At 37.2% G+C, this 27,882-nt stretch overlaps 1 protein-coding gene across 2 annotated transcripts in view; it reads left to right on the top strand.

The window, feature by feature from the left end:
* Positions 1–27,882, top strand: part of FOCAD (focadhesin) — a 94,315-nt gene that overhangs the window by 52,894 nt on the left and 13,539 nt on the right. For both annotated transcript variants that reach the window (XM_085326213.1, XM_085326212.1), the window contains 7 exons: positions 1,598–1,724; positions 12,232–12,366; positions 12,750–12,800; positions 13,571–13,654; positions 15,176–15,308; positions 18,406–18,594; positions 18,899–19,020. In XM_085326213.1, the coding sequence (XP_085182339.1) occupies positions 1,598–1,724; positions 12,232–12,366; positions 12,750–12,800; positions 13,571–13,654; positions 15,176–15,308; positions 18,406–18,594; positions 18,899–19,020 (841 nt within the window). The remainder of the gene's footprint in view (positions 1–1,597; positions 1,725–12,231; positions 12,367–12,749; positions 12,801–13,570; positions 13,655–15,175; positions 15,309–18,405; positions 18,595–18,898; positions 19,021–27,882) is intronic.

The raw sequence follows: 27,882 nt of genomic DNA, 5'->3' as shown, positions 1-27,882 counted from the left end.
TGTTTGGCGTTCTTTTAAAACTGCATTATTATTTTTAGCTAGTGTGCTTTAATTGCGGGTAATGCTTTTCTGAATGTCTGTAACAACTTCTGAGACAGTGTGTACCTCGGCAGCTAATCAGCTTCCTGTTTTATTATAACTAATAGAAAGTACATATAAGTAATATTAAAATTAAAGGCAACAGAAAGCAACTGTCTTTTCCCTGAAACAAAACAAATACCTCGCACTGCTTCAGAGCAGATACTTAAAGCCTACCAAATTTAAAAAGTGACTGAGGTTTGAAAGAGACTACAAGTGGTCTGTCCGTCTGTTGACTATTCAGATAAACAGGGTGCTCTTTTCAAATGTATTTTGTCAAATGCAGATTGTTGGTCTTAATTCAGACATAATGCAGGCCACAGAACCTAGAGAGAATGATATGTTGATTCTTTCTAGCTCTAACAATCTATGAATATCAGATTTAATGTTTATATAGTCCCCATAAATACTGTTTTTTAAACATGCTATCGGTTTCCTTCTAGTCTTCTGTGAGCAATACTAGCTTTTTTTGTTGGTCCTGTCCTTTGGATTCCATTTTCTACTTTGCTTTTTGAAGACCTATGACATAAATTTTCCCCACTTTTTATCTTTTAATCATCAATTCTCAAAAAAGTATGCCTTAAAGAATATACTCTTTCCTTTCTGTCCTCTACTTTATTTAATTTTACCAAAGAGCATTTTYCAAGAACCATTAAAAATGCCAAAATCAGGAGAGAAATTTCAATGCAACTGTAATATTTATTGCTAAACAAGTGTTATAGTTAGAGCTCAGATGTAAAGATGTAAATTCTTCTGTATATATTTGGAAATGATTTAGATGTGAAAGAAAATTTAGAATGCTGGAATATTCTCTACATACAGCTCACCTAAGCAGATGTTATTTACCCGTTATTCTTACAGAATTGTTTAGAACTACTGCTGAATTATCAGTTTTTGTCTTTCTTTTTTCTTTCTTGAGGGTCTGAATAGATATCAAAAGACTATAAAACAATGCAAAAAATGGCCCAGAYGTTCATGAGAGGAGAGCCAAAAGACATCCAAGGTGGCCCTCTTAACTTTTTTCCTTTCACTGAAGAAGTGAAAATTTTGGGGGGAAAAGTTATGAGGGCCACCCTGGATGTGGCAAAAATCTTGGTAGTGTTATCTTACCACTAACAGTAGCCTGCAATGAATGTCCATAGACTATAAGAAAAGCAGAAAGTAACATCTTTTATTTAATAACCCACAGTGGGTTTTCTTGCTCAGTCACTTCTTGAAAGCTGCAACTGCTTTGTATCTGTGGCATTATTTGGCAAAGACTTTCATAGATTAATTACTTGATGATCTTTTAGCAAACTTGACATCTGCTGACTTGCCTCTCCATGCTGTTCAAACTTCAGAACTGCCTATCATATCCTGCCTTGTGTCTCTGTCCACTCCGCCCATTTCCCAGTTTTAGACTGTCATACTTGTCTTTTGTACAGAAGCAGTACTCACTGAACTCTTGTATATAGAGTAGGACTTCTGCGTATGTGTACATATTGCTCTATATCTTCATGTACTTCTGTTTTTCTTTTAGGCCATACCAGCATGGAGCAGATATGTTGGCTGCAATTTCCCAAGTATTAAAYGAATGCACGAAACCTGATCAAGCTTCACCTGCAGCCATAGTGCTACAAGGTCTTCAGGCACTTTGTGAGGCTGAGGTAAGATCACATTGACCTGACTTCATAARTAATAGTTTTTCTTCTAGCTGACCTTTCTTTAGAGTGCTTTAGACTGTCATAGGATTTTTTTTTCTCTTCTTGTAAGTTTAATTCCTCTAGTCATGCATTCATTAATTGTCCTTGAGTGATCTTCCACTGCAACAGCTCAGCCTTTCAGGGCAGGGCTTGGAACTGTAAATCAACACCATAACTTGTGTCAAAATGTCCTTTCATAAATTTTACCTTCAGATTTGAAAAGAGCAACTGTCTGGTACATAATTCTGATTAGCTGAAAAGTGTATAAATCATCTTATTTCTGATACCTTCCCACTTGGCTACCTGCTGAGTGTCTCGTTCACCTATTGTGTCTGATAGTGTTGAAATTACTTGTAGTGAGGAGACTCCTATTTTAATCTAATGTACTCATTAATCGCATAGACGGTCAAGCACTGAAACATGTTGCCTGGAGAGATTGTGCTGTCTCCATCCCCAGAGGTGTTCAAGGTCCAACTGGATAAAACCCTGAGCAACTTACTCAGTCCTCATGGTGACCCTGTGTTGAGCAAGAAATAGGACTAGAAAACTCCTAAGGTTTCTTCCAACTTAACCTGTGCTGTGATCCTAAGATATTTTTGAGTTGGGAGTCAGGGTTCCTTGTTTTTCTAGGGACATCCCTGAGATYGTGATTCAGGCACAGGTGTGCTGTGAATCACGCTCTAGACACACCGTGGACTAAATGGGCCATCTGAGCTAGTGGACTAATGATAGACTGACTGTAGGCATATTTGCTTACCCCTGTTCTGCCAAGCTCATTTTAACTTTTTCCATTTCCTTACTCTTAGTATAGTGTTTACCACACTATGGGACTGATCCAACAAAAAACTTGAGTCATTACCATGTCATGTATGTGAAATCATGATGGCAGCTCAAGAGCAGTGTAGTAAATGGTTAGCAGTCCATAGACGTCTGTTTAATATAGTAAAAAAACTTCAGACATTCGTGGTTAAGAACTAACTTACACCGGATAATTATTGTGTTTACTTTTGGTATAGGGCTTGGTCCTTCTTGACCTTGTATAGTTTCTTTAAATACTGACTTCAATTAGTATTTAAGCGGTGTTTTCCCAGGCTGAATTTTATGTAGCATTCATTTGACTTCTGTGAATGAAAGCAGGAATTGGGCTTGAGGCAGAATCACATCCTGCTGCTATAAAAAGCCCATATGAGAACAGAAGTACTTTGCCACTGGAAATGCTGAGAAAACTCTTAGTACTCAGAAGAGAATAAAGCAAGGAAATAATCACTTTGCAGATAGGTACCACTTCTTCCTGTTCTAATTCTTACAGGTCCTGTTTAATCTGCTTTGTTTCCACAGCTTCATGCCAAAGTATTGTTTTGGGAAAACAGACCTGCAACCTCAAGTTGCTCAAAACTCTAATAAAGAATTATCTTGTGGTTCGGTAAACTGGGTAACCATTCAGCCTAAATAATGTGCTCTGTCCCTTATCTAGTATTTAGACTCCAATCTGCAGAGCAGAAACTTTAAAGGGTATAATCATAGGAATTGGTTAAAGGGTTTTGTTTTGGTGCTTTCTCATTCTGCCACTATCTCAGTAGATAACCATGGGAAAGGATTTTAATATCTTTGAGGTTTTTTATGTGCAGTATAGAAGGCTTGTCAGAATGAAGAATCTACTTAGATGAGGAGTTTAATGAGAGTCTATGAGGAACGACTGCGAGAGCTGGGCCACTTTAGCCTGGAAAAGAGAAGACTGGGGGGGGGGATCTTATCAATGTCTACAAGTACCTGAAGGGAGGGTGTCAAGGGAATGGCACCAGACTTTTATCAGGGGTGCCATGCAGCAGGACTAGAGGCAATTGGCAGAAACTGAAACGTAGGCAGTTCTGCCTGAATGTGAGAAGGAATTTCTTCGCTGTGAGAGTGACGGAGCACTGGCACAGGTTGCCCAGAGAGGTTGTGGAGTCTCCTTCTCTGGAGATAGTCAAGGCCCGCCTGGATGCWACCCTGTCTAACATGCTATAGATGATCCTGCAGAGCGTGGAGATTGGACTAGATGATCTCTGGAGGTCCCTTCCAACCTTACTGATTCTATGATCATTTTGGGACCATGACAAACATAAATGTGTATGCATGAATATGCATTTTCTGGTCAGTGGTAATTCTTTTTCTGCAACTATCTCAGTATCAGGAGTAAAAGCTTTTCATCTTTCTTGATTCCTAGACAGTGTTGCATTTTCAGAGAACAACCTTGTACAATTGAGCAATAACCAAGGAGTCACAAAGCATTTTCTCGGGATTCATGACCCGCAGAGTGAGTTCACCTCAGGTTGTTTATGACAAATAGGCAGCCGTTACAATGTAAATGGACCATGTCAAGGTCTTTATTGCCATTATAACTTTTTTATTCACTTTTTAAAAAATGTGCATGTAAAGTGCCTCTCTCCTCCCTTTCCTAGTGTTTCTGTACCCCTGCTCAGGTGTTCACTAAGAGCACAATGTTTTAGGGTAGCGATTTTCATTAGTAGTGCTGATATATCAGATAATTTTAGAAAATTCCTTTTGGAAGAAGCCCAATTTAACATTGTGAGAATTGGAAATAATTTATTAATGAAATTTGGTGATATAGCAACTGAGGTTTTAAGTGCATGATAGGCCGGAATGCGTAACTATATTCAGTGATGGTTTTAGTACCCTTTGGCGTCTATATTTATTGAGTGTCAGATGATTTTTAGCYAGGTTTATTATGTGTGTTTTTGATCAATTTGCCAAGTTTATTTGTCAGAAGATGCATGAAATCTGCTTCAGGAAACAGTCAATGGTCAGCAATGTCTCAGCACAAATGAATACTGCATATTCTAGCTCTTCTGAGAATGAAGCAATAATTTTGTAAGCTGTGATATATTCTAAGCTGCAGTACTTTTTCTAAGAAATGAAAAATGTTTTGCAGGCATGCAGCTATCCCTTGATGACTCCCTCCTCCCAGACCTGTCCTTGATCCTTTCAAATTTAAATTTGTACATAATAAAGAAATGCATGATGTAAAATACAACAGCGCGAAAGAACTCATATTGTTTCTGTTGTGTTTTTACAGCAAAAATTTTCTTCCTCTTTTGACATCAGTAGTGTTCAAAATGAGAAAAAAGCAACTTCCTACAAATTCCTCTGCTCTCAGTTGAGAGTCAGAGTGCAGTATGTTACCTTGGATGGGAAACATGTAAAGCAGACGTACCTTATATTTTGGCAGAGGGAAAGGGAATCGCATGAAGGATATGTGTTTGTTTTCAAGGCATCTGATGAGAAATAAAACACACAATTATATAGCTGCATCTTTTAATGATTTTTTTATAGTTAGTAAACTTATCCTTTTACATTCTTAAAGAGCTATAATTTCAAAAAAAATAGAATTTATGACTTCTGGATGCATCAATGTGTTTGTTTTCAAATATTCACATAACAATAATAACTGTAAGGAACCAGAAGTTGAGCAGGGCTTTTTCTAGAACTGACTCTTTGATACTGAGTTGCAGAGTTTTTATTTTTAAGCTCTCAGAGGCAGAGCTGTTAGACTAGCATCTTACAGAACCATCTGCTTTGGCTTGGGAATTCTCTTGGAAGTGTCTGTGTAACAGCACAAACATTTTGGATGCTGTTGGTAAGTATCTGGATTTCTATCAAACTCTGAGGGAGCCCTTAAAAAATCAGAGCTATCGAACAAGAGGAGGATCTAAATTTTGTCAGTAATGATAGAGAAACCTTTCTCAGTATATGCAAATTGTGATTACATGAATTAATGTCACTCGCCTGAATAAAGTAATAAAAGAAAAAGTAATGTTATTACTCAAATTATGGTAATGTCTATGCAACTGTGTGTTTTCAATTAATAAAAAGTAGTGGTACAGGCTTATGCTTATTTTTGTTACTCTGTTGCATTGAGTTTGGAATGGCATCTGAATTCAGAACAACATGTTCCCAGTGTGGTGAAATGCAGGAGCGAATGTGAGCAAAACATGAGCAGTTCCCCAGCAACTTTTTAATTGGCTATCAGAATAATATGTGCCTTTCGAAATTGGAAAAAAAAATTACTTTGGAAAACTCTGTTGATATTTAGCTGTGTTTAGCTTCGTGCACGACTATTTAATGGGCCCAAGGAAAATGATTCTGTATTCAGTAAAGGTCTAGAGCACCACATACTTAGAAGAGAGCATCTCTTCAAGACAAAAATGTTGTTGTTCTGTCTTGGAGATAAGAGTGTTAATTCTGCTCAGGCCTGCCAACATGTTAGTGTTCTGCAGGACTTGAACCTTCAGTTCTTTGAGCTTGTGTGAGGCTGGAGCTGCACAGCTAGTGGGCTTTGGATAACTAACTGATGCTTTGCATCTGGGATGTTGTCTCCGTGCRTGGCCAGTTCCTCTAGACCTCATTCAAAAATGATCTGAAAAAWTTTTTTTTCTTCTTTAGAATTTCAAATAGTAGCAGTGTTATGCCCAAGGGTGAACTTTGAAACTTCACTGACAGAAATCTCTTTGACTGAAATACTTCCTTTTGTTTTCCTGCTTTCACTTCAGAATGAAATAAACCTCTGAAACCCATGTACAAGAAAAAATAAACAAAAAAGTATTGTTCTTTCTTCATGTCTTCTAGAACAATACAGCAACAATGATGACTGAGGAGATGGAAACATTTGATTGTGAAAGGTCAAGATGACAATCTGCAAATGCAATTTTAGCCTATTCTGTGTGGTCCAGCTTTTTTTCTTGGAAGTTAATTTCTCAAATAGTAGAAGTTCTTAGCCTTGGTATATTTTAGGACTGTGCATTCTGTATACTGTGATACTGAGACAGTGTATTGGTGGCCGCAGTTCAGTAATATATTCCAGCATGTGCTCAGGCTGCTAAAGATAAAAACCGCAGAATTGTCAAAAGCAGCGTATAGTGGCATATGTGGATTGTGGTACTGACGTATGTATCTTTCTGTAAGTAATGATGCCTATTCTCTTCAATCAAATGTTTAGCATTTGGAAAGATAGGTTATATCTTTGAGCCACTAGACAAGTTGAGTTTCTGCTTGACTTGCACTTCTTAATAGAGATATATGCCAGTAAATTTCAAATCAATTGTATGTGAACATAATCTCTGCCATTAGTGTCAATGTTCTGTGCACACAGAAAAGAAAGTAAATCCTTTCTATTCATGAAAGCAAAAACAGTTAAAATATTTTACAGTAGATTTTCATGGTTTTCAATGTTGACATTGAAATGCTAATTACTTTAGCATAGTCTGGTAGCATCTGGGTGATGTACAGCAGTAATACTGCACTAAGTGCGTGTGATGCTCAAATGTGCATGAATGTGTAGAGAAAACACTCCTCTTTAGAATTCTGTGCAAGAGGCATCATATGTTAGTTGTAGTGGTTTTCTTGGCTACATATCGGTAAATGGAGGGCCAGCATTTTTGGTAGACGAGCAGATCTTTGTTGAACATATTTAACTTGGTGCCTACATTAACTTCTGATGTTTTCCTTGTATGTTTTCTTTCATTATGCTCTATGCTCTGTGCATCTTTTACCCTCTTTCTCTGTTCTGTTGGTAGTAAAGCTGAAAAGTTGAAGTACTTCCAAGGAAAGGGAGGATTGTCATCTTGCTGAGCGGAGTGTTTTTGTTCTAAAGGAAATTCAGGTGTTCTGCTAATCCAGACATGTTCTACACAWTTTACCCTCCCTGTCCTCAGGTAGGAGGTGTGTGGAAAAGGATTRCCTTTAATTCTTACCTCATTTTTCAGATTTTTTGCTACAGTTGTTTTATGAGCCCCTGTGTCACTGCCAACCTGMCAAAGTCTATTACTAACTTCAGCAAGTTAGAAGCAAGTTATGAATTACAGATTTGTGTTCATTGTTTTGCTGTTCTGTGCCTAGTGTTGGGTTTGACTATCTTATAGGTGATAGTGAAGATTCAGTGTTTTCTGACTAACCTGCTTTGAAAGCTCTCATGCTCGTGTAATATGACAGGGTGATAAAGCTTTAGTCACACAGAATTTCAGGTGCACACAAGCTGCAAAGAAGAAATATGCAATGTCCAAAGCCAATATATTATTTCAATGTAGCTGATAAACATCAGACATATGTTGTTACCACATATTTCACTGGACTCCAACTGCCTTTGTGGTTAACTCTGAAAATGTCTAATCATTCCATACAGTTGTCATAATATACAATTTGCCATTGCCTAAGTGTGGTACAGACGTGTACACACATTTCAAACTTTAGTTGGGTTATTGCCTTTTTTTGGTTTACCTTGATGGTTACAGGATGCTGTAGAACATATGTGATTCTCTAAGAAAGAATGACATGAAACTTAATTGTTTAGCTAATTATTTTTTTAGTCTTCCTGTGTGGCAGTATTGATTCAAACTTCATGAGTATACAACTTTGATATCTTTCATATTAATTCAAGGTCCATTTTCTTTTTGCTAGATAACCAGCTCGTTACAAAKTTAAAGCTTCTGGATTGTTTAGTTTAGTTGGAACTTCTAGTCTTAATAGAKGTCTCCTTTTCTCGATTCTGAAGAGTATCTCTAATTCTTGCAAAGAGAGTTTTTGAGAGGTGAGAAAGAGAGGCATCATTTTCACTCAGAATATAATCAGATCGAGTGTTTCTAGCTGCCAATGTTAGTTACCATAGAAATGTATTCATGGGTTTGCTGTTCCTAAAAGGGAGGCAACTCAATAGGCACTCTTAACAGCTTCATCTTCAGCTTTTGAAATAGCTCTCTAAAGTGTTTTTCAGTCACTGAAGTGATTGTTTAATTTAGCAATTACTTCTGGTACCCAGCATGCTGTATTTGTCAGTGCAAAGTAACAGAAGAACCATCCTCAATGCATTTATAGAATATGTTCATAAACATCCCTTTATTTGATTTCATTGCATAGATGGCTGTACATTTCTCCCTGAGTCTCTGTTGCTTTGCTTTAATTTCACAGATGTGGAAGAACTTTTGATAGCCTWTGTTTTTTTAAAGAAAAGTTTTGACATACCATTCTGGTATATTTCCCTTGTAAAAGGCTGGGTAAAAGTGCTCAGGCCTTGCTCTACARTAGCTGTGTTTTTTTATTTATTTCAACTTTGATTCTAATTCTTGCATAGGTATGGATTGGGGTTTTTTCTTCTTTCTGTGCAGCTTTTCCTGTTTTGCTCTGTTGTTATTGCAATGGACAAATGGAAGCAACAGGTTATTTTTCCAGACAACATACTGCAAGTGGGATGGCAAGGGCTGAAAAAATGAAATTCCCCAGAGGGAGCAGTGTGAGGTTTAATCAGATGCTGCAGTGAAGTTACTGAAGTCTTCATTAGAATATATTGCTTCTTGCAGAGCAGGGATGTGGGGAACTTAAAGAATCTCACAAAGGATAATGGAAAACTTTCAGCACCAATAATACTGTGTAGTCTAGCTTTTCATGAACCTTGAGTACTTATCTTTATGACTTTTGGTATAATTCTTCAGTCAGACCTGGACTGTTGGCTGAGCATCTTACTGCCATTTTTTAATGTTTCAAATATACTAAACCTGCATTGTGCTGACTGCTCAGTGACCCATCATAAGCTCTCAGCAGATTAAAATAAGCCAGGTGAGAATGACTGTACCTGCTCAGCTTTTCATGTCTCACTCCTGTGCTGCAGTTAGAGTAACAGTGTACATGTATAGTCATTATTTTCTTCACTGTACAAAGCTGATTGAATCTGTGGTGAGTAGCTAGTTAGTAGCTTGGTAGTCTGTAAGTTTTTTGAAAGGTAGGATGAATACAGAAGACATTGTAGATAGCAACAGTGTTTTTAAYCCTTAGAAACATTCTAAGCATCTAACTTGAAACGTTCTGGATTTTATCTAGTACACTAGTGTCTTGCTGAGTGTGCAGACAGTCTGAAGCACAGGCTCATTGATGTATAGACTCCTTTTTTATYCTAAGCGTACATTAATCCTGGAGGTAAATTCTGACATTGCAATTTATTAGGTATATCAAAACAAAGAAAAAATGGTTTAGAAAAAAGTCTGAGTTTGGTAGTGACTAAACTTGACACCGAAAAAGTCAATTTGGAGAAGGCACATGTACTGTCCTTACTTTGCTCAGCAAAGAATCCCTGCAGCAGCTAGTAATGTCAGCATATGAAATCATGTTGTCCAACGTATGTAACAAAAGCTGATCTTTTCTCCAGAGATCTTAAGGTTCAGTCTAAGTTCTAAAAGATGACTACAGATAAACACTAGAGCATAGAATAAAGTTGACTTGCATAAAGGACAGATTTTAATGCATGCTCAGTCTTGTAACTGTGAATAACTTTAGGTGTTATGACACCAAGGAATCAGTCAGAAATCAGCACTCTAAAACTGAAAAATAAAGCTTGCATTTTAGCTGTGATACTGCTGTGGAGCAATAATATATTTTTACTTCATGAGGACCTTTAGTCTGAAGAAATCAAAATGCTTTTATAGCAAGCTGCACAACTTTCCTGTAAGAGTTAATGTGGGTTTTTACAGTTAAAAGAAACCAAAGCCTTCTGAGGTTCAGTGGTTTTTTTTTTGAAAGGTCTAGTGAAGTAAAATTCCAATGTCTGCTTCCTAGTCTTTTGTTATAGGTCAAGAGATTATTCTTTCTCTCTAAACTGTAAAATTTTGTAATAATCATATGTGGTACTAAAGTTCAAGGTGGATTGTCCATGTACTTGATAACAAGTTGCTTATCAATTTCATAGTCATATGACTTTGAATTAAGAACAATTTAGTTTAAAGTTTTTAAGGATAATCATGAACTTAAGCACAAAAGGTGATCCTGTAATCAATGGGACTATTCATGAATTTAAAGCCAGGCTGGAAGTGGAATAGCTGTCTAAATTGAGGTCTGAGAAGTGAGACATGTTTTCAAAATAACTTTCCATACAATTGTCCTGAGAATTAACAGTCTACTGACTTAATAAATACCACTAATATATCCATGTTTTATATGAAGCAATATTATAATACATGGGTTTGCTCCAAAGATATCTTACAATGCAGTTGGTTCTTGTTTTTATTCATTGTAGTATATATAAGGCACAGAAGTTATAATTGGCAAAGGCAAAAATGTTGAGCTAATTTGTTCCTGSTTATCAAATACTGAATGTGAGAGAGAAAAAGGTTTGCTGTTCAGTGCTAATGAAACCATTCAACTATGAAGAGATACRCTGTAGAACATCTGTTTTCGTATTACAGCTGACAGCATCTCATTTGGCTATTGATGTATAATAAAAATATCCACAACTGTTAAACTGGTTGACTAATGCTTGTTAGTGTGCTATAACACTTCCTAGTTTTTTGGATGTGAATGAGAATCAATTCTGTGGTTTCATTGTACTGATAGTGGTATTTGCCACCTGACCCCCAGGATGCATCTATTATGTACTATTAAATTTTGAATCTCAGTTGTTCAGCTAGTATGTATATCTCCATAAGTATTAAAGATCAAGTTAGATTTCTTTGTGTGGAATGTTGCTTCCTTCTCAGAGGATTTGGGATTTTTCCTTGCTCATTTGTTTGTTTTTCCTCCTAGTCATTTCTAATCTGCAAAAATACTGGCATTTTAATCATATCCTGCAAGGTGCACTGAATATTTGACTTTATTTGACATTATTTAATTGACATTATCTATAATGATCAGTTGCTTTGCCTTTCAGGAGGGGTTGTCTTATAGCCGTATTAGTTTCCTGAGGTGAAATAACTGAAGGATCATGATTTTCCAGTTTATGCTGAGCTCTTTGCAGTATGGAGGCCTTCAGATATTCCTGCGTTAACCTCCCACTGCGATATTTTGGCGTGCTTGATTTGTCTCTTGAGGCCACTGATAGCTAAAACTGTCTGAAGTGATTTTAGCTTTTATTTAATGGACAGTAATTTTGTTGTGGTGTATGTAAGTTGTTTAAGAACTGACCTGCTCATTACAGGGCTAAAGAAGCTACGGTAGCATTAGTTTTTATTTTAGCTTGACTTTTTCAAATGGCTTCTGAATTTTTGTCATTTTATAGCCTTCCTGTCACTTCAACGTGTTCTGTGATTAAGGACACTTCATTTTAGAGGGCTCACAGAGAACGTAGTTGCCCCTGCCTGTATCTTGCTGAATTCCCAGAAGCAGCTTGCTTTTAAGCTAAACAAATGAACTAGTGCAATTGTGTTATATCCAGATATATCTGCTGCTTCTGTGTGTACACTACAGTGTCCTGCCTGTTCCTGCTGGTAGCTGCTTTGTCCAGTGAGGTGTTGTTTAATACTGTTCCATGGTAGCAATTAATGCATTGTGAGGCTGTTAATATAAGTAAATTCTTAGTAAGCATATCATTTCTTTAATACAACCTGTATTAATTGCCATCCCAAGTAGGCTAAAAGAAAGTAAATACTAGAAACAAATATTGTGCCAGGCAGGCTGGGACTGCTGTTGTTAATAGTGCCCCTCATTTCCCTTTCAGGTTGTTTGTATTCGTTCTACATGGAATGCTCTATCACCAAAGCTGMGCTGTGATACAAGACCCCTCATTTTAAAAACGCTTAATGAACTGTTTGCCCTGGTTCCATCATTAACAGTGAATACAAATGAATATGAGGTATGTGCCCATGACCTAAGATGTATTCCTTCTTTTAGTGTATCTCTACTTACAAATCATAAATACGCCTACTTATTTCTTAATATCTAAATCACACTGCCTAAGTTAATGATAATGCAGATTTCTGTGGSATTGCACAATTTTAGGTTGTATTAATGAATCTGAGGAGATAGGAGAGAAATATTAGTCTTCACCAGTGCAAGGTAATCTGAGGCTTTCCTCTCTCAGATAAGGGCATGTGAGCGTGCTTACAGTTCAGCTGTCCACCCCCTTCACTCTGGCTCAGTTTGTGTTGAGGTGGCAGCAGTTCCTCTTGGGTGGATGGTGCCTTTTCCTTTAACCAAGGAAAATGATGTGAATGCATGTTTTGTTTATTTTTGTAGAAATTCAAAGCTCAAGTTATCAACTTCCTTTGGAACAACACRCAAAACAAGGTAGGTGACACACATGAGAAGGTTAATGCAGAGTGTTAGCTGCTGAATATTGGAGTCTGTACCTTTTTGTGATGAAAAAGTTAGGTGTCAAATCTCATCTTCTCATTGTCATTGACTTTTAACACTGTTTCTGAAGCTCTGTGGTGCTTGCAAAAATTTGTAACTGGTAGGCCTGAGATCATTCTGTTTGCCACTCCCAAAACTGGTTTTACACAGGTGAAAGCAGTTCGAGTTCCCCGGTAGACTTCAGCTTGACATGGTAAAGCTATTTTTGCTAAGCTGCAGCTGTGACATTTTAGATATGCCAGGGTTTTAAGCTAACTTGGATACTAACTGAATAACATGTGGAGCTCAGTACGGGATAACTACCCAGGTGTGTACACCTCTTTTTTTTTTCTTTTTTCTTTTCTCTTTTTTTTTTTTTTTTTTGGTGGGATTTTTTAGCGCTGTGTGAATTTTGGGCTGTCACAGCCTGGTGTCTAGGAGAACCAAAGTAATTTAATTTAAATGTAGCTAAGATGTTTCTACATGAACTACAGTCACAGCTCTGGARTACCATGTTCACAGTGTTGGCCTGGATAATGGATCTTTCTAGTTTGCATGTTATGTATAAAGAAACTAATTGAGAAATGCATGAGGAAAACAGTCTTATTTATAGGAAAAGAATATGTCTTTTTCAGCATTCAGTGGTTAGTGGGTAGGCTTTTTATACAGAAAGTCTCCATGTGGTCTGCTTGTAATTTTCTTTTTCTTCCTGCTCATTTTTCCAGGATGCTGTTGTAGCAGTTTCAGCCTATAAATCGCTGTCTTCCTTTGGCTCTGAAGAACATACGATTCTTCACCTTCCTGAACAGGTAGCAATGCTGTACATTTATCAGTGAGGACACGTGACACTTCCACTAGACATGAGGTGTATCATGTTGGAAGGGAAACGAGGCCTTGTGCTTTTTGTACCAGGCAAGCGTGGGAACCTTGTACAAGGGAAGTGAACTCATGCTAGTGAAATAGGGTGGTATTGTATATGATTAGCACAGCTAACTCTTCTAAAATGAGAAAGCTGCAAGTGAAAGCTGAGTGAAGCCTAAGCAGTCAGAAAGTAGCATTTCTTCTTGCATTGGTTAAATCAGCAAATTATTCAGGTGCCTTTGGACATTTAGTTTGCATCTTATGTTCTTCTGATAATGCTTAACATCAGATCGTGACTTGTCAAGTTTTTAAGACACTTAACAGCTCAAGTGAGTATTATTCCATCCACTGCTGTCCCACTCACACTTTGGACTCCTGTCTCTGAATTAGACAAGTCTATTTGAACAGTAGGTGATTTGGGTTTTTTGTTTTATTCTCTTTTGTTTTGGTTTCTTTTTTGGAATTATGAAAACTATTACAGCATGATATCTTACTCCTTTTAATAAAGACAGAAAGGAATTGAGGTTATTTATTGGAAACTTTGAATGTATGTGGAGGGTCTCTAAACTCTGAAACTTCAGTTTGATCAGTTAACTCAATAACATGACAAAATGAAAGAGTGCAAGGAGACCAAYGTGTAAGGTCACCTATGTGAATTGTTTTTTTAAATAATCTTGTAAGAGAGGCTATGCAATAATCAGTAATCCATTGCTACTTTATGGCGTAGTAAATATTTCTGTAAGCTTTTATTTCCTGCATTGTTACAAAATTGACTCTATCTAGGTGTTGTGACTGCCTATCATAAAAAGATTGAAATAAGCAGCTTTAAAATTAAAAACCACATATTTGCTATATACAAACTAATGAAACAATTTCAGCATAAGCCCTGCAAATAAAAATTTTATGTATGGAAAAGCAAAGATAGAGARTGAGAGAAATCTCTAAATACTGCTGCAGTAATAAATCTCTTTGGTGGTGGTACATAACTCTGTGTTAATGGTGTTGCTACCTTACACTTACTAGACAATGAGTAAATASGTTTTCGTTGAAAGCACTAAAATGTGCTATTCACATTCTGCTAGTATAGGAAAATAACTTTTTATCAGAAATGTTTGCTATATATTAAAATGTCAACATRTAATGTTTTTCTGAATAGTTGAAGAAGAGTCTGAGTGAAAATGAAGGCTTAGCTCAGTCCATGGGTTAAAGCCGTGATTAATTTTACTATTACAGATACCATAGATTTACACACTTGGGTGATCTTATAAGCCTGTTGTGCTTATAAGATAGAATAAGGTAGAAGGAAAAAATTCTATTCTTTCAACTCYGATTAATGAAGTGGAGTAAGATAATTGAAATGGATGTCTTTTCACATTGAGTGGATGTTTTTGACGTTTGTAATAATAAAAGTTAATGAGTGTTCAGAGGTAAATATTTTTGTGATCATACTTTCTCTTTTAATCTTTCAGGCACGACCAGAAGTTGATCCACTAGAGGAGATAGACATGAATACAGAAGAAGAAGAGAAGGAAGTGGACCTCTCTGTTCCAGGCTCTTCCTATATCAAGCTGTTGTCTCTGACACCAGCTTCTGTTYTAGGAGGTAAAATAGGTTTAGTATTTAAGGTTACTGTACAGCTTTAAAAGCACGGTTACCATACAGGTGTGCAGCTGCTTTATGACAGAGTAATATGTTAAGAATGCAGCCTTATTTTGTTTCTGGMAAAGTATCTCACCAAATTACAAGAAAAATATAAAGTAAAATTTGAAAGAAAAACAAGTAAAACACCCCAGCCAAGTTTTAGGAAGACATAGGTTCAGAGATCCTGACAGCGGTAGTAATGTTGTATAAGTTACTTCTGTTATATGATTTGCCATATAGCAAAAGCTASTTGCTTATTATTTACATCAAATGTCCAATGTTTCTTCGCAAGCTCAAGAGGGAGAACAGTGCAGAAATTTTTAAAGGCAGCTATTTTTAAGCCTAGCATGGGTTTGAAAAAATCCCCCTAAAAAAGCTTGTTTTTCATAAAGCATAATTTTCTCAAGATAGAGCACCATGCTTTTTCTAGCTTTTTAAAGTAATGTTAAAGCAGTACCAYATAAACAAATACAGTCCTTCAGTAAAATTTTAGTGCTATCCCTAATTTCCATGATACATGTTGATAATGATGCATGCTTTAAGGGATCATCTGTAGTTCATGCATCTTTCTTGACATGTAGACAGTTGAATCATCTTTAGAATTTGGGCATTTTTAAGTTCACCTGATTRCTATTATTAATGCTATTTTTTGTCTCTAGACACAAGGTTATAGCATTACTACATAGGTGCATAGGTTGTTATCTCRCTGTTTGTAGAATTCTTGAGATACTGATCTGTGATTGCAATTTGTAGACATTACCATAATATAACTAATCTTTGCAGTTTTTTCTAAAGGAGAGCTCCTAGAAATATGCTTTTATCAAATACCCTGTCTTTAGCTGTCTAAAATATGTGCAGTTCCACCTGTATACCCTGTTTAGTGAGTTTTGAAGACTTTGTAGGGAGGCCAAAGTAACCTGCTTCAACTAAAGTAATGCATGCAGGCAGAAATCTCAATCCATACGATGAACATTGAGATTGGCAGCTTACCAGGAAGGGGGRCAAACTGCAAATGTGGTTTAGAGAAAATAGGCTGAATAAAAAGGGACAGCTATCACAGCCTGGTATAAAAACATCCATGCAAACAGCTTTTTCAGTCCAAAACATTCATTAAATAYTCTTGAGTCTTCATCTGCTAATAAACACTGCCAATTAAAACAGAATACAGAGTACACACTTGAACAAAAGCTTTAGTTTTGTGATCAGCAGGAGTTGTTGTCATGAATTAGTAACTCWTGTGACAAGGTAGGAAAATGAATGTCAGAAGCAATGACAGAAATGCTTCAGGAGCTACTAGGTCTGAAGCTGTGCTATCTGGTCTGATGGAATTTTGCTGTTACATGTTATTGAGATGATTCAGTACTTACTGCTTGGTAAAAGAAGGAACCAAGTGCTCTTAAAGTTGATATTCTCTTTCTTTTTTCAGTTTCCTCTGAAATCCTTGCTAGTACACACCAAGTCAACTAAAACTTCCAAAGGAAGGGCTCCTTGTGAAATCTTTCCTCCTCTTGCTTTTCCTAGTTGACTCCTTGAACACTGAGTTGCTGCTGCTTACTTTTTCTTCCCTCACTCCTCTGGCATGCTTGGGAGGAAGAAAATCTCTAATCTTTTTCAGCCTCCACATACTTCTTCCTRAGGAGATGAGTACTTGTTGCTGTGGCAACAACTGATAAACTACAGAGCTCCAACCGGAAGATGGTGCTGGTATTGGCATTACTGTTGTGGGATTTTGTTTTTCCAAGAGCCTTCCCCGGCTATGTGGGAGGAAAACATCTACGATTGCAAATAAATCTGCAGAGACCATTTCTGCAGCAGAGCTGAGCAGAAATTTGAAAACAAAGTAGCAAGTAGACTTCCTATGACAATTATTGGAACATGCTGCAGTTTACCATAACTGTCTGCTCATGTGAATCATTAGAACCTGAAGTTATGGGGAATACCTTCTCTCAGACTCCTTTAAAACTGCTTTGTCAGTTCAGTTTACCTATTGTCTGAAAGCACTGAAGTGTATAGGTAGGAGGAGGGTTATGATGGTCTTTGTTCAGACTGTTTTTGATTTTAATAGTTTTTTTATCCTGGATGTCTGAGAACTATCTGATATCCTGAGAATTAAAAAAAAAAAAAAACAAAAAAAAACCACTATTATATAAAAACTGTAAACTTCTGGCAATGGTTGATAATTTTTACTATTATTATTATTCAGAGGAACATCTGAGGTACTAGTGGCTTTTTTTTTTCTTCACACTGATTCCAAGCATTGAAGTATGATGTTCTTTTACTTGCAGCACATCCAGGTATTTCATGAAATTAACCTAGGTTTTCTAGTTTGAGATTTTTGTCTGGTAGGCTGCAACCTAGGGCTGTATCTCTTGTCTCAGGATCTGTTTTGGATGCCTGTAAAGGCTACTTCAGTTTGACTTCACAAACAAGAAACAATGACATATTAATTTTTCATAATTTTCAACAGAGCTTGAACATAAAAGATACAGCCTGAAAGTGCAGAACTTAGTAAACAGTATCTAGTGCTGAGACTACAGAGATACAAGAGAACAAGGTACAAGCATTGTTCTTTTGTCTGCCTCCCCTCTCTTGCATTCATGCGCTCTGTATACTGTCTTTGCAGACTGCTCTTAAATTTTCTTAAACCCAGTGTTTTCTGAGAAAACATGTTTTGTTACATTTGTAAAAATCAGTTTAATTTCTCACTGTCCTTCCTTCAGTCTATGCTAATGTTACAAGTGTAACAGTCAAAGAATGTAATCAACAGTTCAGGGAATAGTTCAGCTATTTTTCTTTTCTGCTTGAGTATCTGACATGGCTTATTCAGAGTCTCTTGAGCTGAAATTGCAATAGCAGTAAATATGGTATCAGATTTGCCAAGAGTTCTCAATTCCTTGCCTTTGAGCTTTGATCTGAATGTGTAGTTATTAGTTTAACTAAGCATAACTGGTTTGAAGCACAGCTGCAATTCTGGGTTTGCTGGGATATTTTTGGTCTCTCAGTCATCAGGCTCTGACCCCACCTTTCCACCCTCTTGTTTTTCCTACACTTCACCCAGCATTTGAAGAGTTTGCAACATCACTTGTGAAACAGGAGATGACCAACATGCCCCGTGGTGTGTATCATTCTGCTTTGAGAGGAGGGACTGCACGTTCAGACCAGGGGAAGACTGTGGCAGGTGTTCCAAACTTCTTGCTGAAAATGTATGAAAGGAACAAACAACCAGGCATGACACCAGGCCTTGCAGGTAAGCTGTCACTTTCATGGATCTTCAGAGGTCTGTTCATAGGCAAGTGTTTAAATGTTGCATGTGTACAAGCTTTGACCCTAAGAGATTTTTCTGAATCATACTCTGAGTGGACCAGTTTAAGAAATCATATTCTGTGCTATTTGCRTATGTTTACTTAGGCCATTTATGCTTTTAGATCATTGGCTTTTATTAAATTAGCTTTAGAAGTTCTTTGATTTCTCAAATGTCTCAGAGGCARTCCTCTTCTGAACTATTAAAGTGAATTTGTACTGAAATTCCGTTTCTTTCTTGTTTCTTTAAGCTGGCATGTTGTTATGTTATGACCTTCCAGTCCATATGGGCAAAGATGGCAAGCCTATTAATCGTTTTCTGGCCAGCAGGGGACGCAATTTCCAGCAAATGTTGGTAGCCCTCATTCATGAGGTAAGGTGCAGGCTTTTCTTCCCTTTCCAAAGTGTTGTGCTTCCTTCCTCTCCCTTACTACCCAAGGAGTMTCATTTGGTTTTGCTAATTAGGAAATAATAGCAGCTGGTTGTGGTATGTATGAATGTGCTATAATTAACTAAAGTTTATCTGATGGATAATTAACTTGAATTGAAAATACGAATACTTTTTTTTTTAAATACGCAATGCAGAAATGCACCTTAYGAAGATCAGCAGAGCAAATGGAAACTGACATCTGCCTTTATCTGCCTTGCAGACTAATACATGCTWTGTACCTGTTARACATAGCAGGTATAAAGCACGTRTTAGTCTGCAAGGCAGATAAAGGCAGATATCAACTTCTGTTTGGTCTACTGATCTTCTAGATCAGTAGATCAAGTTCTAGTTCTAGATGAATGACAATTCTTAAGAATAACAACATGGAGAAGTGACATCGACCTTTAGTTGGGGAATGCTGTTTTATTCTGTCTCTTAATTATTTCAGCTTCCTGACCTATTAGTCCGATGTTACTGATTCTATGCAGTGTTCTTTGGTAATCTGTAATGCCAGTAGTTTTATGGTTGATAGGAAAGTTAGTCTTTGAAAACGTTAGAGAGAAGTAAAGCAAAATGAGTAGTTAGACTAKACCTAGACTAGACTGGGGAAATAAATGTTCCTTTCCCAGTTTTTGTGTTTGTGAGAGCGTTTACTAACTCAAGCGGAAACGTTTTATGAACTCTGAAAGAGATTAACACAACTCTATTAATACGATCTTTTTGCATTGCTGCAGAAGTTAATAACATGCATCTCAGAATGAACATTCTGTTCACAGAGCATGTATAAGGCTGTACAAATTATACTGTTCTATTCTGTCAAGTGTGATACAAACAGGAAAGCATAGAAGAACATAGAAATACCTTCTGTCAAAAATTTTTACTGGACTTGGCAGAATCTCCAGAGGTGAAAACAATATGTGGCTAGATAGGTATTTTAAAGACTTTTTCACCTACAACAATGCCAGTTCTTACTCTAATTTTTCAAGGATAAAGTTTAAACAATCCCATGACTCCTACCTCTCCTTCCAAAGACTGTCCCATACACAGGCAGTCTGGTACTACGAGAAATTATTTGATTGCTTGCTGTTTTGCACAGAGAAGCCTTTTCTTCAGTGCACAGATGGGGTTCGGTGTTGAGACTGAACCAAAACTGCATAGAAGAGGAAATATTTTGTGTAAAACTCCTACTGTATTTGTAGCAGAAGTTGGGAGGGGTAGTATGAATGAGGTAGAGGTTGCAAGCAGAAGTGTGCCTGGCTCTTGATTTTGCTTGGTGACTGTCACCCACCAGAACTGGAGCCTACGCCCTGCAGAATAACATAACATTTTTGTTATGAAATAAACAGAATGTGGGATTGGAGTTGGAAGGTTGTGTATATGGGGATTTTGGAGTTTTTATGTTAGCAAATGGAAGTGCATAGAGTTGTGTTCTGATCCTGTGGTGTATGATTTGGGCTTCCTCCTGGCTTTGCTCCTTCCTCGCTTTGCTCACAGGTTCTGCACTGTGATTGATTTATACAGGGTCACTTTTGAGATCTCTTTGGAGCAAACTAACTAGTTCCCCCAGAGCAAACTTGTCTTCAGCATAGCTTGCCTGAAGCTTCCTGATGGATGGTGTAAATGTGAACTGTTGTGAATTTGGTTTCTTCTACCTAGGGTRGTCTTTTAGCTTTGTCTTATCCCTCAGACACTTCCATGGATACACTTAAGCATCTCCTGTAAAAATACCCCACTAGATGGCTGTGGCACAGCATCTCATTTTGGGCAGTATGAACTGAGAAGCTACAAAAAGTAGTAACTACGTCTTGAGGCCCCAGGGACACCACATTGATTGCAGAGGAAATCTGGGCCAAATGCTGTAAGGGCATAAGCCAATCTCTATCAGTTGGACTTGGGGCTAGAGATCTGTTGCTGGTGCTGTTCACAAAGTCAATGTCAACAGGTTTTTAAAGTACTTCAGTTACAAAATTGTTCCCTCAAAATAGCAAAACAAAAAAAAATTATAAAATACAGATCTCAAACATCTAATCAAGAGTGCAAATTTTATAGATATTCTCCATTTTAATATCTTCACTGCTGAAGAATAAAGGTATAAACTGGAGAGAATACCCCTGATCATCACAGGTATATGAAAGTAAAAATTTGCTAGGGCATCCAAGCAGTTGAAAAAACACTAATGATGAGCACCAGGGAAAGCCCATGAGCATACTGAGAAATATGTAATTGGAGGAGATGTAGCTGTGACTGAAGCATGCGGTTCTATGAAATACAGAAAGAAAAGCTCATCATTTTGTTTAACTTTCTGTGGGATCTGAGTTCAGTGCCAAAGGTTCTGGAGGAGATTAAAAAAAAAAAAAAAAAAAAAAGGAAAGAAAAGAGGACAGATTACTATCTTTGGTAAAAATTTAAATCATGTTTGTTTGTGTGTACTAGCACTGATTATAACCTGCAGCAGCTCCTCAAGAATTGACCCTTCTTGCGCTAGTGAACTACCTTCTGAATCATAGAAATACAACCTTAAAATAGTTTTGTTGTCAATGTGTGTTTTRTATGTGAGGATATGCAGAACTGGAGATGGTATTGAACATATATCAGTTACTGAGAGATAGAAATGTTGTAAAGATATTAAAAGTACCTCAAAAAACTTTTACAAAGTCAGTTGATCCAGGATATAAGTAAACTAAAAGAAATCTGACTATGTTTAAAATATGCAACTAAATAAAAAACATCTTTAGACAATTTTAAATGTGCCCTTTTAGCAATAGTCCACAATAACTATTGGATTAAAATATATTGGTGTTTGTACTCTCAGATAAAAGTGAATTTAAAGACAAATTGGGAAGGCAGGTTGCTTTTTTTTCCCCTTTGTGTAAAAATAACCTGAGTTGAGATTATTAAAAAAAAAAAAAAAAAAGGAAAAGAAAAAAGAAAGAAAAAAAGAGCTTTTGCCTAGAATGGCAGTGAATTCCTAGACTCATCTGATCGACTTTCATGCTATAGTTCAAGTACATATTTCAAGTCCTCAGTCATCTTTTGTGGAACAGATTTAACAGTTAAAACAAGGAGCTTAAACTATAAAGCTATACTATAGCAGTATAGGGCTAATAAGCCTGAGTCAGTAGGACCTGTGCTCATCTTTTTCCTGTACCGGGTATCGGGAGTAACCATTTTTGCTAAGTCATTGCTTCACCAAGTCCAGCATAGCACATTAATAATTTGAATCCATAAAAGTATGCTTAGTAAGACATTTCTTTGCTACTGCTTTGACTCCTTTTCCTATTTGTTTATTTTAACCTTATAGTGTTTCTTTTTAAGTAAAATAACAAGTGTTGTATTAAAGTAAGGCCTTAAATTTACCTTCAAAGCATGGCAGCGAGCATTAAGTTCCAGGAAGACTGYGAAGTGAATATAAATTTAACTGGGAGATAACAACATCACTGCTGTTAAAAAATCTCCAGCAATTGGTATTTGCTTAATTAGAGATTGGCAGTCATCATTGTAATTACCATGCTCTCATAATAACGTTTTTATCACTTCAGGGATTTGCTGTACGCTTACATCTGTAGAATTTGAGCATACAGGTTGCATGTTGCATCTCTAGCTGGATCTGTGCACGCTTAGTTACCATAATTGCRCTTGGTTTTGAATACTGGGGAATGGGAAATGGCTTGAGCAACAAATTCCACTTTTACGAGAATCCTTTGTGTAAGAGGACAATCAGTGAGGTCCTGCTGAACAAGCAAAAAATCAGTTACATGGGGTTTGTATGGAAGTGGAAGATTTTTATTCTTACATGATGAAATGTCTATAAAGCATACAAATAATAAATACCTGTTGTCTTTTAAATCTAACAGAAGCAGCAAGAATATAAAGGTAACTTGTGGTTAAACCCTAGGGGCCAGACTATTTCTGTCTCCTATGTGATATCCTAGCTGAGGGACTGATTGCAGCTGTAATAACTATCAACAAGATCAGAGCAAGATACAGAAGAGCTTTTTTTATTGTTTGAACTGATRCTTCATGGGATGCAGAATGTGTTCAATGAACAGTGGTGTGTTTGAAATGCTGTATTGCCTTTTACTATGACTTAAAAGAGGAATATTCTCTTTTAATCAGAAATGGGGACGTGCTAGTTGATTGTTCACTAGACTGATCTTGTTAACCTGAATGTCCTTTCAAACAGTTGAGTTACAGTCCTTGAGTTACTGTAGTCACACTGGCCAGAAGTCACTTGGATCATTGGATTTTTTTTTTATTATTATTTATTTTTTCCCCTCTAAGGCTATCTGGACTGCATTGGCCAAGAAATCCCTAAAGCTTATCACAGTCACCTGGGCTAGATTAGCCAGTAATCACCCGTGACTGTTTCAGCCTTTGGAATAATTCTTCCTAGGGATCTATGGGAATAATCTCACARTGCCACTTGTCTCTGTTGTGAGAACAAATGAGGAGGAATAGTCACATGTGTTCACATCATGGGCTGTATGTTTTGATGATTCTGTAAGTGTATGTTTTGGGTTAGAGACATTAAGGCTGTTAGGCTTTATATAATTAACACTCTTTTATTTCCTTAATGGAAGTGAACTGAATGGTTCATGCTATGTGCAGGTGGCACCTGAGGCAGCCTCCCTTTGGTGTAGGTTTGTGGTGAATGGTGGCTTTGACAGTGTCAGCTGATGAAATGTTTTCAAAAGGAGATGAAATGTTTTCAAAAGGAAAAGGGGAGTGGTCTTGTCTATTTCTTTCTATGTTCAACTTTTTCGTGCTGGAAAAAGCATAGCTACTTGAAGGTGCAATTGCAAAGCTGGATGCCAGTGTATGAGCCGGAGAGTGATTTGTGTAGTGATTAACTAATCCTATTCAAATTAATAATCATGTTAGGCACTCTCTATATTCACTCATCGAAGAAGCATTCTTTGCTTTCTCTGTAGTTGAGCTCATTAGGTGAGCTGTGATGGCATGCACCTTTCAGCAGTWAGGGGAAGGGTCCTTCTGTTCGTTTCTGGCCTGGTTTGATTTCAATATACACAAGAGATTTCAAACTTCATTCAAACTTTGACTGTAACACTTTAAGATGATAACTGAATTTGGTAGAACAGAGTTCAGAGTTTGCTGTAACGTGTTCTTTTGCATGTAGGTATTTCCGTGAACGTAGTTCAGATTATGAGCTATTTTGTTCTGGCTTCTGCTGTTGGATTTATTGCATGCGTCTCCACCAGTAATGAAACAGTATTCAGGAAGTAAGTTTGTAGGCGGATTTTGGCTTTTCTTCTCCTTAGTCTAATATGGCTTAGAAACTGACTTTCTCACAAAGGGCTATTAGAGTGAGGGATGGGGAGTGTATGCGTGCAAGTATGTTACGAAAAGCCTTTGAGCAAAACATGAGAATCAGAAATGATACTTCACTATTTCATTGATATGAACATGTAGTGCTTGCTTTATATGTGAAATCACTGGGGCTATAACTTKTATGTCCCATATGTAAGAATGGCTTTTAAACACATGCCTAAGCACTTTACTRACATATGTTATTACCTCAAACATTTTATAGCCACACATTTGTCAAAAAGTTGAGCTGAATTTGGAGCCCATGTGAGATGCTCGGGAATATCTGGTGGATACTTATAGTGCTTAGTAACAGAACTCATTGGGATTCCTCGTCTCTCTGCCACACAGCAAATTTGAAATTAGGTCACAAACATTAATAATATCAATTTCTGAGTCCTGAGCTTTACTCTTTAAATTATGTTATTTTATTAGATTTTTCAGAGAAGTGTTAGAAACACCATTTATTTTGGTGTTCCCTTCGTGTTTCATGGAGCTACTGGAGAGAGTCCAGAATAGGGCTACAAAGATGGAGCATCTGCCCTATGAGAAACGGCTGCGAGAGCTGGGCCTCTTTAGCCTGGAGAAGAGAAGACTGGGGGGGGGGGGGGGGRGGAGATCTTATCAATGTCTATARGTAYTKGARGGGRGGGKGWMAAGGGGACGGGGACAAACTCTTTTCAATGGTGCCATGGGACAAGACACAAGASAGTGGGCACAAACTGAACCACAGGAAGTTCCACCTGAACGTGAGGAGTAAATTTTTTACTGTGAGTGACAAAGCCCTGGCACAGGTTGCCTAGAGAGATTGTGGAGTCTCCTTCTGTGGAGATATTCAAAACCTGCCTGGATGTGATCCTTTCTAACATGCTGTAGGAGACCCTGCTTGAGCAGGGAGGTTGGACTAGATGATCTCCAGAAGACCCTTCCAACTTCAACCATTCTGTGATTCTGTGTGTGTTTTGTGTGCCTGCTGCTGGCTGTGTCTCAATGGCAAACGAGTAAACAGCATTCAGTGAAGGCTTGTGGCAGGACAAAGACACCAGTGCTAAGAGAAGACTCATCGAGATCTTGCCTTGGTATTTACTTTTATTGAAAATGCAGCAGTTAAGGGGAAATGGGCTTCTGATTTCATCTGAAATGACTTTACGTTTGCCAAAGTTGGCAAAACTTGTGCCATGTGTGTTAAGAAGTGTTGAAATACAGGAGCAGCCAGGGCCTCTCTTATGTTTGGAAGAGCACCYATTTGTGGATTATGGCCATCACAATCTTCATTTATGCCTCTTCTTGAGAATGTATGTTCTTCTTAAGTTGTTAAGCATAAACAGTTTCCAACGTGCAGTATTAGCACCGAYGTTGTGATGCCTGTGGCTCTTACTGCTTCTCTTCTCAGGCTGTCGTTGTTCCTTGAAAATGCTTGCAGCCTAGTTTACCCAAGAACATCCCCGGACCAGGATATGGCAGTGTTTCAGACCACTTTTAGGTGGTTCAGAAGCCTATAGTGCTTTTCCCCTGTGCCTTCATACATGTAAGTTATATGCTCAAAAAAAATTTGGACTTTGTTTTCTCTCAGCTTTGTTCACGCTTGGAGAAGCACAACCGGGTGGTCCAGGCAGCCAGTTGCCYGTACTGCACTAATAGATATCAACACTGCTTGTGTAATGATCTGAAGTACTACGTCCAAATATTTTCAGTACTAATTAGATGGTCTGTACTCTTTGTTTGGTGAAGATACTTTCCTCCCTCTTCCAGCTGCTTCTTACTCCTTGAATACCCAAAATACTTACCTCTATGAGAAGAATTAATTCATAAAAAGTTTTTCAGTTTTGCTAGCAAGCACATCTGCCAGTTTTAGATTTAACATGCAAAGGTGCTACTAATATTTTCCTGATTAGTCACATGGTCTAGCTATGTTTAACATGCAACAATACAGATATCTTTTTCCCACATGAACACTCTTTAAGCATTTGAAGGCCTGCTCTTGCTCTTGTGGAGATATGGTATACTTCTTRTGAGTCCAGACTAATTTAAATGCATGAATCTAAACTAGTTTTAGAATGGAGGCAAAAGGGAAGACTCATGTTTCTGCAGATGATTAAGGGAACTTAAAGAAAACAATTGTGATTGGAGACTTACTGCTCCTCAACTGTGTTTAAGAAGTTGATGAGCAGAGATTCAACAGGATGTATAAATACAATCTTGGCTAAAAAAAGGAAGAACAATGTTATTGAGGCATTTAGAGATGAGAGGTTTTTTTGTAGGGTGTATCTTTATCGTCGTGGAATGGAGTAGATYGTCTCTGTTTTGATTGTTTATGTCTTTTAGGTTGTATTTATTTGCATGGGTCTATTAGTACATGTGGGTAGCTATTTTAAGTTCAACTGACCCCCACACCCACACCCAACAGTGATCTTGAAGCTTTAGCACAGTCATCTTGTTTTTATTATAAAATCTATATAAAGGAAGAAAATTGTCTGCTTTATATAGACCATGCAGGGCAGTGAAAAGATGAAATTGAACAGGAGGAGTTAAGAAGATGATAACAGTGAGGGATAGTCAGTTATATGTCCTGGTTAACTATTCTGTAGAAATAGTAGGCCAGTAGATGTACTCATGGTGAAGAAAGGAGGGGTAGGGGTTTGCATTCCTCAAGGCCTGGAGTGTTTTCCATGTGACTAGCCTCCATGAAATAAAAGGAGCAATAATAACCAGGATTAGGCCTGGCAGGATTAATTACTGTTGGTAGGCTTTGGACTGTTTGATGACAGCTACAGAGGAATTTTTCTGTAACTCTGGCAGTCTGGCATGTTCTTTTAATTTAAAAATGAAAAGTGTAGGCCTTAAACAGTGGATACAGAGGTATATTCCATCTCACTCCAACCTGGCATGTTTTCATTTCCTTTATTAAAAATGTATTACCCTGGAAACTGCTGAGATGAAATAACATGTTTCTAGTGGAGTCTCAATGACTATCATGATATTTTTTAATGTTTTGATAGAGACAGATGGTAGAAATAATTGGACAGTAACAATCAAAATTAATTCTGTATGTCTGTTATAGCATATGATGAGACATAATAATGTGCAGCCATCATTTTAATTATAGARCTTGTTTTGTTTCTGGTTCTGCAAAACATAGCTTTTTAAAAATGAGGACTTTTTTTTAATCCCATCCTATTTTAATAAAATACTGCAGCAATTAAGACTAGAATCTTAGAAAAGGGGACTGTACTAAATGATTTTTAATACTCTTTTTTTGTAAATTAATGTATTTTAATTTATAGATTGTATAACATAGAGTTTGGGGAGGAAGGTATATATAGCATGCAGAAGTGTGAAGTTTGGGAAAACTATTCTTCTGTGGCCTGAATTTTCCAGTTTTGTTTAATCTGTTACTATATTTATCCTGTTAATCTATGAATGGTTAGAAAATTAGTTTGTTATTGAGACCAGATGACTTAACTTTGTTTTTCAACATAC

The sequence above is a fragment of the Rhea americana genome, unplaced genomic scaffold, assembly GCF_003343005.1.
Source record: "Rhea americana isolate MKP2758 unplaced genomic scaffold, rheAme1 scaffold_129, whole genome shotgun sequence".
NCBI classification, from domain to species: Eukaryota; Metazoa; Chordata; class Aves; order Rheiformes; family Rheidae; genus Rhea; species Rhea americana.
Note: the sequence above shows the minus strand (reverse complement) of the source record. Positions and strands in the feature narration are given on the sequence as shown.